The following is a 15334-nucleotide window of genomic DNA, read 5'->3' as shown; positions in this document are numbered from 1 at the left end:
ACAACTAATACAGCTATTTTCCAGAGAAGTGTAGTTGATTGGTTGGATCTGAGTCTGTATGTTGAGTCTAGTTTCAACTTAAGATAGGTTAGAAAAGACCATTGTATGTTGAAAATATTGTATCCTGAGGCCATTGTATCTTGAGGGATCACTGTAGTGACAGGTCTCCTTAGTAAAATGCTTTCTTTAATTGACCCAGCCATTTCTTGTACTGAACCAAAATCTTGTACTAAACAGCTCCAGAGCATGCTAATGAGTCCCCATATTCATGAGCTCATGGCTCTCCTCGCCCACCTTAATAAAATAAGGTCCAGCTGAGGTCTACCCACTTGTCACAAGCAGCAGCAGGTGGCACAGAAAATGGTATTGGAGAAAGATATAAGTATGACGCCATTTTTATTTTAGACCATTCAGGGCATGTCTGAGATTCTTATTATCTCAGACAATCCCTATGAAGCATAACTAACCTTTCTATTTGGCAGTAATCCATAATGTGTGTACATGAGAAATAATGCTATTTCTGGCCACTATATAACTTGTATATGGCATCTTTTACCAGTTTTATCCTGTGCATGCTGAATGTTTGCAGTTCTCCAAGAACTGGTGTGTGTAGACTAAAGGGTGTATGAGACACTCTGATGCTGCAAGCGACTGTCAGGAGGGAAGCGTTCCCTCCCAACAGTGGCCAGATAGCTAGCAGAGGACACCGCTGCTATTACATGCAGCGATGTCATCCGCAACATGTGGAGGAATGATCGCTATGCCATACAGGACACAGGTGTGCCGGCGGCAGATTGTGATTACACAGCAGTATCTGCCACCGGCAAATCCAGATCTTTCAGCGTGCTGAAAGATCTGAATTGCCCGATGAATGAGCATCGGGCAATCGGATGCAGTATTAGACTGCCAGATCGCTAACGATTATTAACATGTAATGTAATGTTTCTGTGAGCTTCTCCCATCAGGGATGGATTCAAAGCATATTTCAAAGGGAATATAATTTAGCAAGGAGGGAGAGATGAGCAGCTGATAACATGAAAACTAGACATTTCTCTCTGATAAGACACATTATTAATTTTCTTATGGTCACTTGTACCGTTGATTTATGCAAAATTGTGTGAAACGTCGGTGAGCATTTAAGTGCGCATTTAATGTAAATATCTATGAAAGGAAATGCTGTATCTAAACACGAAGTAAAGTTGTTATCCCTCAACTGCAGCATTTTCTGCATGATCTTGAAACAAACAAGCCTGCAGAAATCCTGCAGAGAACTCATCGCCAATTACTGTATATTATTGATGTTTTGTACACATAAAGATGAAAATAATTACAAGTCTTGGAAAATTATATAATAAAACAATTCAATGTTATGATATTAATGATGTTGACCTGACAATTCTTCCCATTAAAAATTACCTTTTCGTCTAACAAGTAGAGCAAGTTCCCTAGTGTGGGATTCCCGGCTGGCTTTTATAAACATAACCACTTGATCATGCGTGTGTTCTGAGATATCTCGACCATTAATGAGCACAATCTGATCACCTTCCACAAGTTTAGGAGAACACTTATCTGCCTATGTAAGGATCACATATAAACAGAAATTTATTTGCAGAAATAACAATGAATTTAATACACTTCTGTAATCTCTTAAGAAATAAAACTGGAAAATGCTAGAAACCAGATGCAACAACAAATCTGAATTGTCCAAGCCATATTCTAGAAGATTCTGGAATGTATTTGTTCCATATATCATATATCTCCATATTTGTTCACAACTTCTACTGAACATTTTAGCCTGGCTCTAGTATTGCAGTAATTTCAATGACTTTGTGTATGAAAACTATTTTAAAAACTGTCACATGATTCTATTGGTAAAAAGAAAAAGTTGAAAAATAATATCCATTATATTGTTATGAAATAGAGACATTTAAGTATGATTTGTGTTTAAGTGCTCATAAACTCCACACGTGAAAGACAATTTCAGCAAGTGAAAATATGTTCCATTCTTCTTTATGGGTCCTGCAGAAATCCATGTTCTTGCTGCTAAAATAATTCCATTTAGATGAATGGAACCTAATTTCAGTTTTTACATTTTCTGCAACAAAATTTAAATGTGAAGGTGCCCTTCAAAAATGTTTACATTAATGAATAATAAAAGTGAATAAGAAAGTTTGTAATATATCTTATCAGAGTAAAATGCCTTTATCGCTCTAGCAGCATTCTCCCTCACATTTCCTTAGGCCTCTATGGCCAGCAAATGTGTCCCTGATTTTTCTTTTTTAAGCGCTTTTTAGTCTCTTCTTTCTCAATGCTGCTCACTCCCTCTCATCCATACATAGTTATTTACAGCATGTTACATGATCCTTTAGTAAGCTGACAGCAGTCTCATCTCTCAAGAAAGACTTAGCAGAGAAAGTTAAGGAGCATTTTACTCTGATAAGAAGTGTTTAACTCTGATATGACATATTACAGAGTCTCTTATATTCACATGTACTATTGATTTATGCAATTTGTTTGCTGAAAAGACAGTGACCAACCAGCATCAGGGGCGACTATAAATATTTTGCCGACCTCATCCTGTTAAATAGAGTTAGGACTAGGGGTTGGCAGAGTAGGAGGCAGACTATAATGAAATGTAGAATGCAACTGACTACATTACTGTCCATATCGAAATAGACAATGCGTCCCTGATAACAATAAGTTATATGCACACGAGAGCCAAACATGTAGGTTAGTAAGTGGATTAATTGACTAACCAACAGCTTTAGTGGTAAACTTTAGGATCCATTGGTAGGGGAGTGAAACCCAAGCCAAGAGAGGTTATCATCTGCGTATACATGAAGGCAAACTATAGTTTTTATATAAACATGCTCACACTGATAGATATGGCCACAGGTATTTAAACTTTTACACATTTCTTAAGAAATTACCACGTGCTGATCTCTAATAAATGAATAAAACTTACAGGTGATCCTGGGGAAACTCTGGAGACCACCAAGTGCATTTTTTGATCCACACCACCCTGTAAATTTGTAAAACATTATATGACTTATCTTAAAATGTATAAACATGCTACATGCTTTGTCACTGCCCATGGTATCCAGAAGCTCCCCTGGTCAGTTCAACTACCACATCTCTCCCCAAACAAGAATGTCAAGGGACTGGATAGGGCGACAGCTCTCCAATGCACAGCAGTGAATAATTACTGTACCTTGGCTAAATAAAGCATCCAAGTTAAAAAAGCCTGGAATGACATATAACATCTGCATCTGTATGAACGTTACCACTAGGGATGAGAGAATCAACTTTCGATGAAACATCCGAAGTCGAGTCTCATAAAAATTTGTTCTAATACTGTACGGAGCAGGAGATCCGTACATTTGATATAGACACAGAATCAGGAAAAAGGACCAGGAATAATCGATCCGAAACGCGTATATGTGAACGCACTGTCGGCTTTACTGCAATATAAAGAATAAAGGCTGTCACTGTATGGAAACTGGAGGTCTGTACATTTTGTTGCCATAGTAGGAGACTTCGCAAAGTAATAACTTCATCTGAGCCAATACATTCTAATACTGTACGGAGCTCCTGCTCCGTACAGTATTAGAACAAAGTTTTATGCAAATTGACTTCGGATGTTTCATCCGAAGTCGATTCGCTCATCCCTAGGTACCACTTATGTCAATATTTGATTAAAACTAAAACATTTATTTATTTTTCCACTGGTAAAACTTATCACATTAAATCTTTCCTAACATGTTACACCACAAAGGCTATATATATAGAGTATTAGAGATGAACAAATTTCCGGTTATGAAATTTGTTCATGATTCGTTTAATGGTAAAAAGTGAATTGCGTTATGGATTCCGTTACCATGGATCATAATGCAATTCTCTGACGGAATGCATAACGGAATGCCTTTAGAGGCATTCGTTATTCATTCCATCATAATAGAAGTCTATGGGCTGCATAATGGATCTGTCCCGTTTCCGTTATGCAGGAGAGGACTTCTGCAGGTAACGGAATCCATAACGCAATTCACCTTTTACCAGTAAACGAAGCGTGAACGAATTTCAAAATATGAAATTCGCTCATCTCTAGTTATATACAGTCGTGGCCAAAAGTTTTGAGAATTACATAAATATTGGAAATTGGAAAAGTTGCTGCTTAAGTTTTTATAATAGCAATTTGCATATACTCCAGAATGTTATGAAGAGTGATCAGATGAATTGCATAGTCCTTCTTTGCCATGAAAATTAACTTAATCCCAAAAAAAACTTTCCACTGCATTTCATTGCTGTCATTAAAGGACCTGCTGAGATCATTTCAGTAATCGTCTTGTTAACTCAGGTGAGAATGTTGACGAGCACAAGGCTGGAGATCATTATGTAAGGCTGATTGGGTTAAAATGGCAGACTTGACATGTTAAAAGGAGGGTGATGCTTGAAATCATTGTTCTTCCATTGTTAACCATGGTGACCTGCAAAGAAACGCGTGCAGCCATCATTGCGTTGCATAAAAATGGCTTCACAGGCAAGGATATTGTGGCTACTAAGATTGCACCTCAATCAACAATTTATAGGATCATCAAGAACTTCAAGGAAAGAGGTTCAATTCTTGTTAAGAAGGCTTCAGGGCATCCAAGAAAGTCCAGCAAGCGCCAGGATCGTCTCCTAAAGAGGATTCAGCTGCGGGATCGGACTGCCACCAGTGCAGAGCTTGCTCAGGAATGGCAGCAGGCAGGTGTGAGCGCATCTGCACGCACAGTGAGGCGAAGACTTTTGGAAGATGGCCTGGTGTCAAGAAGGGCAGCAAAGAAGCCACTTCTCTCCAAAAAAAACATCATGGACAGATTGATCTTCTGCAGAAAGTATGGTGAATGGACTGCTGAGGACTGGGGCAAAGTCATATTCTCTGATAAAGCCTCTTTCCGATTGTTTGGGGCATCTGGAAAAAGGCTTGTCCGGAGAAGAAAAGGTGATCGCTACCATCAGTCCTGTGTCATGCCAACAGTAAAGCATCCTGAGACCATTCATGTGTGGGGTTGCTTCTCATCCAAGGGAGTGGGCTCACTCACAATTTTGCCCAAAAACACAGCCATGAATAAAGAATGGTACCAAAACACCCTCCAACAGCAACTTCTTCCAACAATCCAACAACAGTTTGGTGAAGAACAATGCATTTTCCAGCACGATTGAGCACCGTGCATAAGGCAAAAGTGATAACTAAGTGGCTCGGGGACCAAAAGGTTGACATTTTGGGTCCATGGCCTGGAAACTCCCCAGATCTTAATCCCATTGAGAACTTGTGGTCAATCCTCAAGAGGTGGATGGACAAACAAAAACCCACTAATTTTGACAAACTACAAGAAGTGATTATGAAAGAATGGGTTGCTATCAGTCAGGAATTGGCCCAGAAGTTGATTGAGAGCATGCCCAGTCGAATTGCAGAGGTAGTGAAAAAGAAGGGCCAACACTGCAAATACTGACTCTTTGCATATATGTCATGTAATTGTCGATAAAAGCCTTTGAAACGTATGAAGTGCGTGTAATTATATTTCACTACATCACAGAAACAACTGGAACAAAGATCTAAAAGCAGTTTAGCAGCAAACTTTGTGAAAACTAATATTTGTGTCATTCTCAAAACTTTTGGCCGCGACTGTATATTACTTTTTTTGTGATCAGTGCTAGGTGCAATATGTGAAAAGTGTGATCGATTAGGAAATGTATAGGAGAACAACTAAATTATATTAATAATGCTGGCCACAGAAATCTTTCAGGTGCTGCAAAATATTTGGGGGTCATTTATTAAACAGCAGGGAATGTATAGGCATTGATAATGGTCTCAATATAAGACAGCTACGAAGCTGTCTTACATTTAGAAGTGCCAGTGGATCCGCCAAAGTAATGTAGAAGCCAACACCTCTATATAACTTTGGCGGATCCACCACCAGATCAGGGCCTTATTAAGACTAGAATCTAAAACGCCGATCTTAATAAATGTGCCCCTTTGTATCTAATCATAATAGTTCATATGACACTTTAAAAGTAATAGTCATCGAAAAAGTATTCAAGCCCCCACGTGGGGCAAACTGGGGAAAGAAACTATGGCTCCAAGAGGCCTTCTAGATATTAACACTGGATAAATTATTGGGCCTAAATTATTTAAATGATTTAAATTATTTACATTAATTCCAACATATACCTCATATGTATAGGTTTTTATGTCTAAATAGTGTAAAAATGAATGTAAACTTTGAAAAAATTTTTTTTTTATAACACCATATTCTGACCATCATAACTTTTTTATAGTTATATCTACTGAGCTGTGTGGGGGCTCCTTTTTTGCAGGACAATCTGCAGTTTTTATTGATACCATTTTGGAGTGTGTGTGACTTTCTGATCACATTTTATAAAAAAAATTGAGTAAGAGAAGCAATGAAAAAAATTAGCTATTTTGACCCTTTTTCCCTTATGCCATTCGCCAAATTGAAAAAATATTTTTATATTTTAATAGTACAGGCAATTTCAGTTGCGGTGATACCCATGATGTTTACATTTTTTGTTATTTATGTTTTTTTTTATTATACGGAAAGGGGGGTGATTTAAACTTTTATATTTTAATATTTTTTTATATATTTTAAAAGGTTTTTTTTACTTTTTGTTATGATTTTTAAGCTCATATTTGAGCCTACAAAAATCTAATTTTTTGTTTTTAATTCTGAACATTCATGGATTTTTTACGTCCATTTAAATGTTAGAATTGCTAATTTCTTATGTTGGCCAAAATAAAAATTGCAGCTTAAAAGCCCTAGGTCTCTTCAGCGAGAGCTAGCACATTTAAATCAATTACTGGCATCCTAATTGGCCACAGATTATGCTAATAAAAAGCCAGGAAGCGCGAGCAGTGGGCCCGCTACATACGTGGCTGGTGCTGGCTGTATCAATCAGCCGGCACCCCCCCGCACTGACAGATCAACGCTGATCGCGGCACCTGTGAGTGAAGGCAGAGGGATGCGGCTCCCTCTGCCTTCCGATCGGTTGCCATGGCAGCCTGGATGCTGCTGAAGCGATTCATGCCTGCCACTGCTTTCTCCATACTGAGATATGTACGAGGCATAGCTCAGAATGGACAGTGGGAAAATCCTATTTACCCTAATAGAGATCTAGACGCTACCAGATGATTTAATATAGGGGTCTCTGCAGCAACTTTGAGAAGGTAGGTCCTAGGAAAAAGAGGATACTGGCTGTTCTTCCACTATACCTATAAGTCATCTCATGTCTATAATAATTAACTGGGTAGTTTGTTTAATAATCTATCAAGTTTTTTTATATCAACATAGGCTGGTTGAGGTGCTGTACATTGAATATATGTATGTAGTGTAGTAAGTCTACTGTGTTATGTGCCACTTGTGCAGGGGCTGGGAGACTAGAGGCCCACCTTGCTCAGGGGCCCACTGGGGGATTCACCTGTGCCCCTGTGGGCCAGTCCGAGCCTGGATGCCACCCATTATTAACTCTGCTTTAATATATGCCCTGCTGCAAAACCCCCAAAAAGGTGCACCAAACACCACTAGAGGTTTGTACTTTGTCAATCTAAGCTCATTTGAATTAACGGGGTTGCCTCACTTCAGTAAGCGGCATTTATCATGTAGGGAAAGTTAATACAAGCCACTTACTAATATACTGTTATTATTAGGGATTCGCGTAAAACTTCGGTCCAATGCTGTACGCAGCAAGCGCTCCATATAGTATTAGAATGTTTTGGCTCAGATTGTCACAGTCACTATCTCTGGCTGTGACCTTCCGTCCTTGCTCGTTCGGCGCTCCTCGCTGAAGTTTTGTTTCTGTGTGTTATTTGTGGTTCTGTATGGGTTAACTCCCCTGTGTTCCTATTAGGAGTTAATCCTCTGTCTGCTCCATGGGTGTGGCTTCTCTGCTGCACCCATGGAACCTGTATATAAGGCTGAGGTTTCCTCAGTTCTGGGTCAGCTCTCCTGGTGTGTGTTGTGTTGTCCTGCTCCTGGTTTGTACCCTCTCTCCCATGCTACTGACCCATGGGATCCGTGTCTGTCTGTCTGTCTGTGCTCTGTGGGTTTCCCTACTTGTTCATTTACGTCCTTTCCCGTCCTCTTTCCTGTCTTTCTGTTTTCTGTTCTGCCAGTTATGTTTTAGTTACTTTGTGTTTATTCTGATGTCTGTGTTCAGCAAGCCTTTGCAGCAGAGTGGCATGACAAGGCCATGCAGTTTACTACTGGTGGAGCAAGTCCTTCTCTGCTCATTGCCACTCCTGCTCCCTTGCGTGAACTCCTGCTTTTATTATTAGTTGCCCTGTTTTGTATTTGCCTGTATGTTATGTTTGCCTATGTGCCGTCAGTACATTCTGGTACCTGTTGTCCATTTGTTCCTGCTGTCACTGTCTAGTTCACGCTCCAGAGTGGACCCTGGCAACTTCCTGCGGCAAAGTCTAACCCTACCATCTAGGGCTCTAGTGAATACCAGGAGTTGCTTAGTCACGCCCCTCTGGAGTATTACTAGACAGTGGCGCAGTGGGGGTTTTCTCCCACTGTGGTGACGGTACATAGAGCTCATGTTTTGTCTGTGCTGCCTTCCATGTTTTTGTTTGTGCAATAAACTCTTGTGTCTGTACCTGATTTCCGTTTATTGCTTGACGACGCGGTGGTCTCTCCTGGGACCTCCTACTCGTGACACAGATGAGCCGAAGTTATTACTTCGGGAAGTCTTGCGTGAGTTTGCGTAATAACTTCATAGATTAATTTTTACTGTAAAAAAACATTTCCAGAACTCAGGTTCGATTCCAAGGTACCACTTGGAACCAAACCCGAGTTTGGGAAATGTTTTTTTCACAGTAAAAATTAATCTATGAAGTTATTACGCAGTCACGCAAACTTTGCAAAGTAATAACTGCGGCTCATCTGAGCCAATACATTCTAACACTGTACAGAGCGCTCGCTCCGTACAGTATTGGACCGAAGTTTTATGCAAATCGACTTTGGATGTTTCATCCGAAGTCGATTCACTCATCCCTTGTTATTATCTATTTTGCTTCCTTTGCTGGCTAGATTCATTTTTCCATCACATTATACACTGCTCATTTCCATGGTTACAGACCACCCTGCAATCCATCAGTGGTGGTCTTGCTTGGACCATATAGGTAAAAGCACTAGCCTATGTGTGCTCCCATGGTCCCGGCCACCAGAAAGGCTGATGCTTTTTCCTATAGTCTGCAAGCACGACTACCACTGATGGATTGCAAGGTGGTCTGTAACCATGGAAATGAGTAGTGTATAAGGTGATGGAAAAATGAATCTAGCCAGCGAAGGAAGCAATATAGACAATCACAATACATTAGTAAGTGGCTTGTATTAACTTTCTCTACATCAGGGATGGCCAACCTGAGGCTCTCCAGCTGTTGCAAAACTACAACTCCCAGCATGCCGAGACTACCTACAGGTATCAGCCTACAGCAGGGCATGGTGGGGGTTGTAGTTTTACAACAGCTGGAGAGCCGCAGGTTGGCCACGCCTGCTCTACATAATAAATGCCACTTACTGAAGTGAGACAACCCCTTTAAGTTTTCCAAGTGTTCTTGTTCATTTTCTGGTAGTGCATTATTATCATTTATTAAAATGTATTACCTTCAAGTTAAATCCAAATTTGCCCTCTTCATCAGGTGTGATACGGATCAACAGCAAATTTCCATTGGCAAGCTCATTCTACATTGAAAAAATATATATTTTCAGCATAAATTATAAACATTTCTGTTCAGTGGGAAAAAAAATAATGAAAATGTTGTATGTTAGTGTTAGCTTATCAATACTTTTCATCCAGAAAGGGGTTATGCTAGTAATAATATCCTTATTTTGCTCAGTCTCAAGTATTTAACTTTATAAGAAAACTGATTAAATAAAATTGAATAATTACATGACATTTAATACTTTAAAAAGAACAGTTTACTGTTTGCAAAAATTTTATTGTTTTTAACCCTTCAGGACCCAGCTAGTATTAACCTTCTATACAAAGTCTAATTTCACCATAAGCCTTCTTTTTTCTGGCATCATTTTATAAAGACCATTGTATTTTTGTATTTTTGCAGGTTGATTGAAGGCTTAAAATTTTCAAGAAAGTTTCCAAAGCCAGCTCTAAGGACTAATTCAGTTCTGTAGTGACTTTTAGAGGCTTACATAACAGAACACATCCTTAAATGGGCTTTTTTTTTTTTTTTTTACAAACTACAGAACTCAAATTATTTAAAACAGATTTGAGAAACTTTGATAATCCTTTAAGTTTTTTTACAATTTAAAGCAAAATTTCCATTTTAATCAGCTTTTTCCTATTAACACAAATGGAAACCTCAGTATTTATTACCCTGATTCTGCAGCTAACAAAGAGAGTTAGGCCCCTTTCACACGGGCGAGTATTCCGCACGGGTGCAATGCGTGAGTTGAACGCATTGCACCCGCACTAAATCCTGACCCATTCATTTCTATGGGGCTGTGTACACGAGCCGTGATTTTCACGCATCACTTGTGCGTTGTGTGAAAATCGCAGCATGCTCCTCTTTGTGCGTTTTTCACATAACGCAGGCCCTATAGAAATTAATGGGGTTGCGTGAAAATCGCAAGCATCCACAAGCAAGTGCGGATGCGGTGCGATTTTCACGCACGGTTGCTAGGTGACGATCGGGATGGGGACCCGATCATTATTATTTTCCCTTATAACATGGTTATAAGGGATAATAATAGAATTCTGAATACAGAATGCATAGTACAATAGGGCTGGAGGGGTTAAAAAAAAAAAAAATAATAATTTAACTCACCTTAATCCACTTGCTCGCGCAGCCCGTCATCTCTTCTGTCTTCTTCTTTGCTGTGTGCAGGAAAAGGACCTGTGGTGACGTCACTCCGGTCATCAAATGATCCATCACCATTGTAAAAGATCATGTGACGGACCATGTGATGACCGGAGTGACGTCACCACAGGTCCTTTTCCTGCACACAGCAAAGAAGAAGACAGAAGAGAAGCTGGGCTGTGCGATCAAGTGGATTAAGGTGAGTTAAATTATTTTTTATTTTTTTTAACCCCTCCAGCGCTATTGTACTATGCATTCTGTATTCAGAATGCTATTATTTTCCCTATAACCATGTTATAAGGGAAAATAATACAATCTACAGAACACCGATCCCAAAACCGAACTTCTGTGAAGAAGTTCGGGTTTGGGTACCAAACATGCCGATTTTTCTCACGCGCGTGCAAAACGCATTACAATGTATTGCACTCGCGCGGAAAAATCACGCATGTTCCCGCAAAGCACCCGAACCTTTTCCCGCAACGCCCGTGTGAAAGAGGCCTTAGAGAAACTAAATACATGTTCAAACAATACTAAGCTTCAACTCAGATATAGAGTAAGTATACTACCAAGAGGGGAAATTAAGGTGCTAATGACTAGAATTAGCAAACACTATCTTCCTTAGTGGGAGCCGCTATAGAACTACAATGCAAACAATTATGAATACAATATACTATTGCGCTGCTATATAATGCCACTTCACCCTGGGTTGATCTGTATCAACAGCATACACAAAATGTCTGGCCATGACTCACAGCCGGCACCTGGACAGACTATGGCAAAAAAACGTCTAGACACTAGGTCATCTTGCATCAGCTACTAATCTGAATCAATAGGACTGATCTTAAGCAATGGGACTTTTGTGCAGGTCTGAGTGCTTGTTTGTATGATGAATGGCTAAACATGAACATAAGGTACTTGTAAAATAGTTCACCACTTCTCTGGAATCACCCTGTGTGTGCATCCCGGACAGTAACACACCACCTATAACTTGAGCTTTCAGGAGTCAAAAGAAATGGACAGGAAAATAATGGACAGAATAAAGTGAGCTATGCAGCTCCACACTGAAGCTCTAATCCAATCAACACATTTTGGAGAAAAAAAAATGCATTCTCCTTCCTCAGGGATACTCGTCTATGTACTTCCTGTAATTTTAAACTCGCACTCCAGACCCAGAGGTATTGGGCTCCTTTCACATCCACACATATAATCATTTAATCGCACACAGTTCTGTCGTAATCATAAGAGGGAAGAAATTAGTTTCGACCACCATAAAATTTACAGAGAAACAGATTATGAAAAAAATCTATTTCTGTGAAACCCAACTCACAAATTTGAGGCTGTGGGATCCATATGGGATCACTCTGGCAGGCTGCCCCAGATGTCCGAGGACATCTTCTTGAAAGTCCCTTACTGAAAGATGTGGTGGTTGTTATCAGTATCATTGGCAATTATAGCGTATGCTTCCTTAGCTGAATACTGTCTTTGGGATGAACTAAAACTACCCGAAATCTGACATTTATAATATATATATATATATATATATATATATATATATATACAGTACAGACCAAAAGTTTGGACACACCTTCTCATTCAAAGAGTTTTCTTTATTTTCATGACTATGAAGGCAGCAAAACTATGAATTAACACATGTGGAATTATATACATAACAAACAAGTGTGAAACAACTGAAAATATGTCATATTCTAGGTTCTTCAAAGTAGCCACCTTTTGCTTTGATTACTGCTTTGCACACTCTTGGCATCTCTTGATGAGCTTCAAGAGGTAGTCCCCTGAAATAGTCTTCCCAGAGATGCTTAGCACTTGTTGGCCCTTTTGCCTTCACTCTGCGGTCCAGCTCACCCAAAACCATCTCGATTGGGTTCAGGTCCGGTGACTGTGGAGGCCAGGTCATCTGGCGCAGCACCCCATCACTCTCCTTCATGATCAGATAGCCTTTACTTTCAAAGTTTTCCCAATTTTTCGGCTGACTGACTGACCTTAATTTCTTAAATTAATGATGGCCACTCGTTTTTCTTTACTTGGCTGCTTTTTTCTTGCCATAATACAAATTCTAACAGTCTATTCAGTAGGACTATCAGCTGTGTATCCACCTAACTTCTCCTCAATGCAACTGATGGTCCCAACCCCATTTATAGGGCAAGAAATCCCACTTATTAAACCTGACAGGGCACACCTGTGAAGTCAAAACCATTTCAGGGGACTACCTCTTGAAGCTCATCAAGAGAATGCCAAGAGTGTGCAAAGCAGTAATCAAAGCAAAAGGTGGCTACTTTGAAGAACCTAGAATATGACATATTTTCAGTTGTTTCACAATTGTTTGTTATGTATATAATTCCACATGTGTTAATTCATAGTTTTGATGCCTTCAGTGTGAATCTACAATTTTCATAGTCATGAAAATAAAGAAAACTCTTTGAATGAGAAGGTGTGTCCAAACTTTTGGTCTGTACTGTATATATATTGTGGGGGGATTAGCTAGTGGGGATCATCTTTTTCTGGAACAGACAGTTCGTACGCAGGCAGTTTCCTTGAAATCTGGCTGGTTGCCAGGTTTATTTAGCCAAAAAGGTTTGTACAGCAGGAAACAAACAAAACAGAAAGTAAATCCTTGCCGTCTGGCGCTAAGCTAAACAGTCGTGTCCTGACTATACGGTGCGGGGCTGCTTCCCGACACCCCGAACACATATGGTAAAGCAAACCTTTTTGTTTTTCTCGCACCCAAACACAGCTCTCGCTTAAGGAACACAGGTTACGGTCCTGAGACTCAGCACAAGAGAGCCCCCTTGTGCTCTCTTCCTGTTTATTTAAAGTCCACCTGGAGGTAAACTCCAGTGGACCACAATCTCTGGACCGGAACCAAGCCTGCCACCGAGGCTGGAAAAACCCAGGCCGGATTCCGGTTCAGTCCCTGACAACAGAGCGCATGCGAGGTGAAACATACCTATCATCCACCACCTCGCCTCGCATACCGTCACATATCCCCCCCTCTGTTCTTGCGGCTGAGCAACTGTCCCCAGCATACAGTGCATGCGGGAGAGGGCATCCGCATTGTTTTGGAGCTTGCCCGGCCTATGCTCTACTGAAAACTTAAAGGGCTGTAAGGCCAGAAACCATCTTGTCACACGGCTATTTTTTTTCCCACTTTAGGAGTGCATGATCAGTGACGAGCTTAAACGACCTTCCCAGTAAGTAATATTTCAGCGAGTCTAGGGCCCATTTAATAGCGAGACACTCCTTCTTGACAATGGCATAGTTCTTTTCATGCTTGTTCAGCTTTCGGCTCAGGTACACCACTGGGTGCTCCTCACCATCTCTGGTTTGGGATAGGACAGCCCCTAGACCCACCTCAGAGGCGTCCGTCTGTACCACAAACTCCTTTGAGAAGTTCGGGGTTACCAACACCGGTAGTACACAAAGGGCCCGCTTTAACTTCTGGAAGGCCTTCTTGGCTTCACGATTCCATTTAACCATGGCCGACCCTCTGCCCTTTGTCAGGTCGGTCAGAGGGGCAGCAATGATGGCAAAGTCGGGTATAAACCGCCGGTAATACCCCGTAATGCCAATAAAGGCCCAAACTTGTTTTTTGTTTACCGGTTGGGGCCATTTTTGAATTGCCTCAACCTTATTGGTCTGGGGCTTGACCAGTCCCCGGCCAATAACGTAGCTAAGGTATTTGGCTTCCTCCAGGCCTATGGCACACTTTTTTGGGTTGGCCGTGAGACCTGCTTTCTTAAGGGAATCTACCACTGCTTGTACCCGGAGCAGGTGCAATTCCCAATTTGGGCTGTGGACGACCACATCGTCCAAATAAGCAGCTGCATACGGGCGATGTGGGCTCAAAGTTTTATCCATCATTCGTTGGAATGATGCAGGAGCTCCATGCAGACCAAAAGGCATCCGCTTATACTGAAACGAGCCTTCAGGAGTGGAAAAGGCGGTCTTCTCCTTGGCTGATTCAGTTATGGGTATCTGCCAGTAGCCTTTCGTCAGGTCTAGGGTCGTTATGTAGCGGGCTTGTCCTAACCTGTCCACGAGTTCGTCGACGCGAGGCATCGGGTAGGCATCGAACTTGGACACGCTGTTGAGTTTCCTAAAGCAGTTACAAAACCTAATAGTGCCGTCGGGTTTTGGGACCAGCACTATGGGGCTCAACCAATCACTGTGGGACTCTTCTATCACGTCCAACTCTAACATCATTTTTATTTCCTTTGCGACTGCCTCTCGCCTGGCCTCCAGTATTCTATATGCCTTTACATTTACGCGAACCCCAGGTTCTGTCACTATGTCCTGCTGAATCACGTTGGTTCTTTCAGGTAAGGGGGAGAAAAAGTCTCTATTTTTGTACAAAAACGCCCTAACGTCACTTTGTTGCACCAGGGATAGGGATTCCGTTATGGGGACGTCAGGGATCAGGGGTCGCCGCTAAAGACT

General features: G+C 40.9%; 1 protein-coding gene across 1 annotated transcript in view; it reads right to left on the bottom strand.

The window, feature by feature from the left end:
• The window catches only part of PTPN3 (protein tyrosine phosphatase non-receptor type 3), a 1427127-nt gene that overhangs the window by 460989 nt on the left and 950804 nt on the right, over positions 1-15334 (bottom strand). Inside the window, 3 exon segments of the mRNA XM_040432350.1 lie at positions 1417-1573; positions 2966-3022; positions 9666-9743. Of these exon segments, the coding sequence (XP_040288284.1) occupies positions 1417-1573; positions 2966-3022; positions 9666-9743 (292 nt within the window).

This window comes from Bufo bufo, chromosome 5 (assembly GCF_905171765.1).
Source record: "Bufo bufo chromosome 5, aBufBuf1.1, whole genome shotgun sequence".
NCBI classification, from domain to species: domain Eukaryota; kingdom Metazoa; phylum Chordata; class Amphibia; order Anura; family Bufonidae; genus Bufo; species Bufo bufo.
Note: the sequence above shows the minus strand (reverse complement) of the source record. Positions and strands in the feature narration are given on the sequence as shown.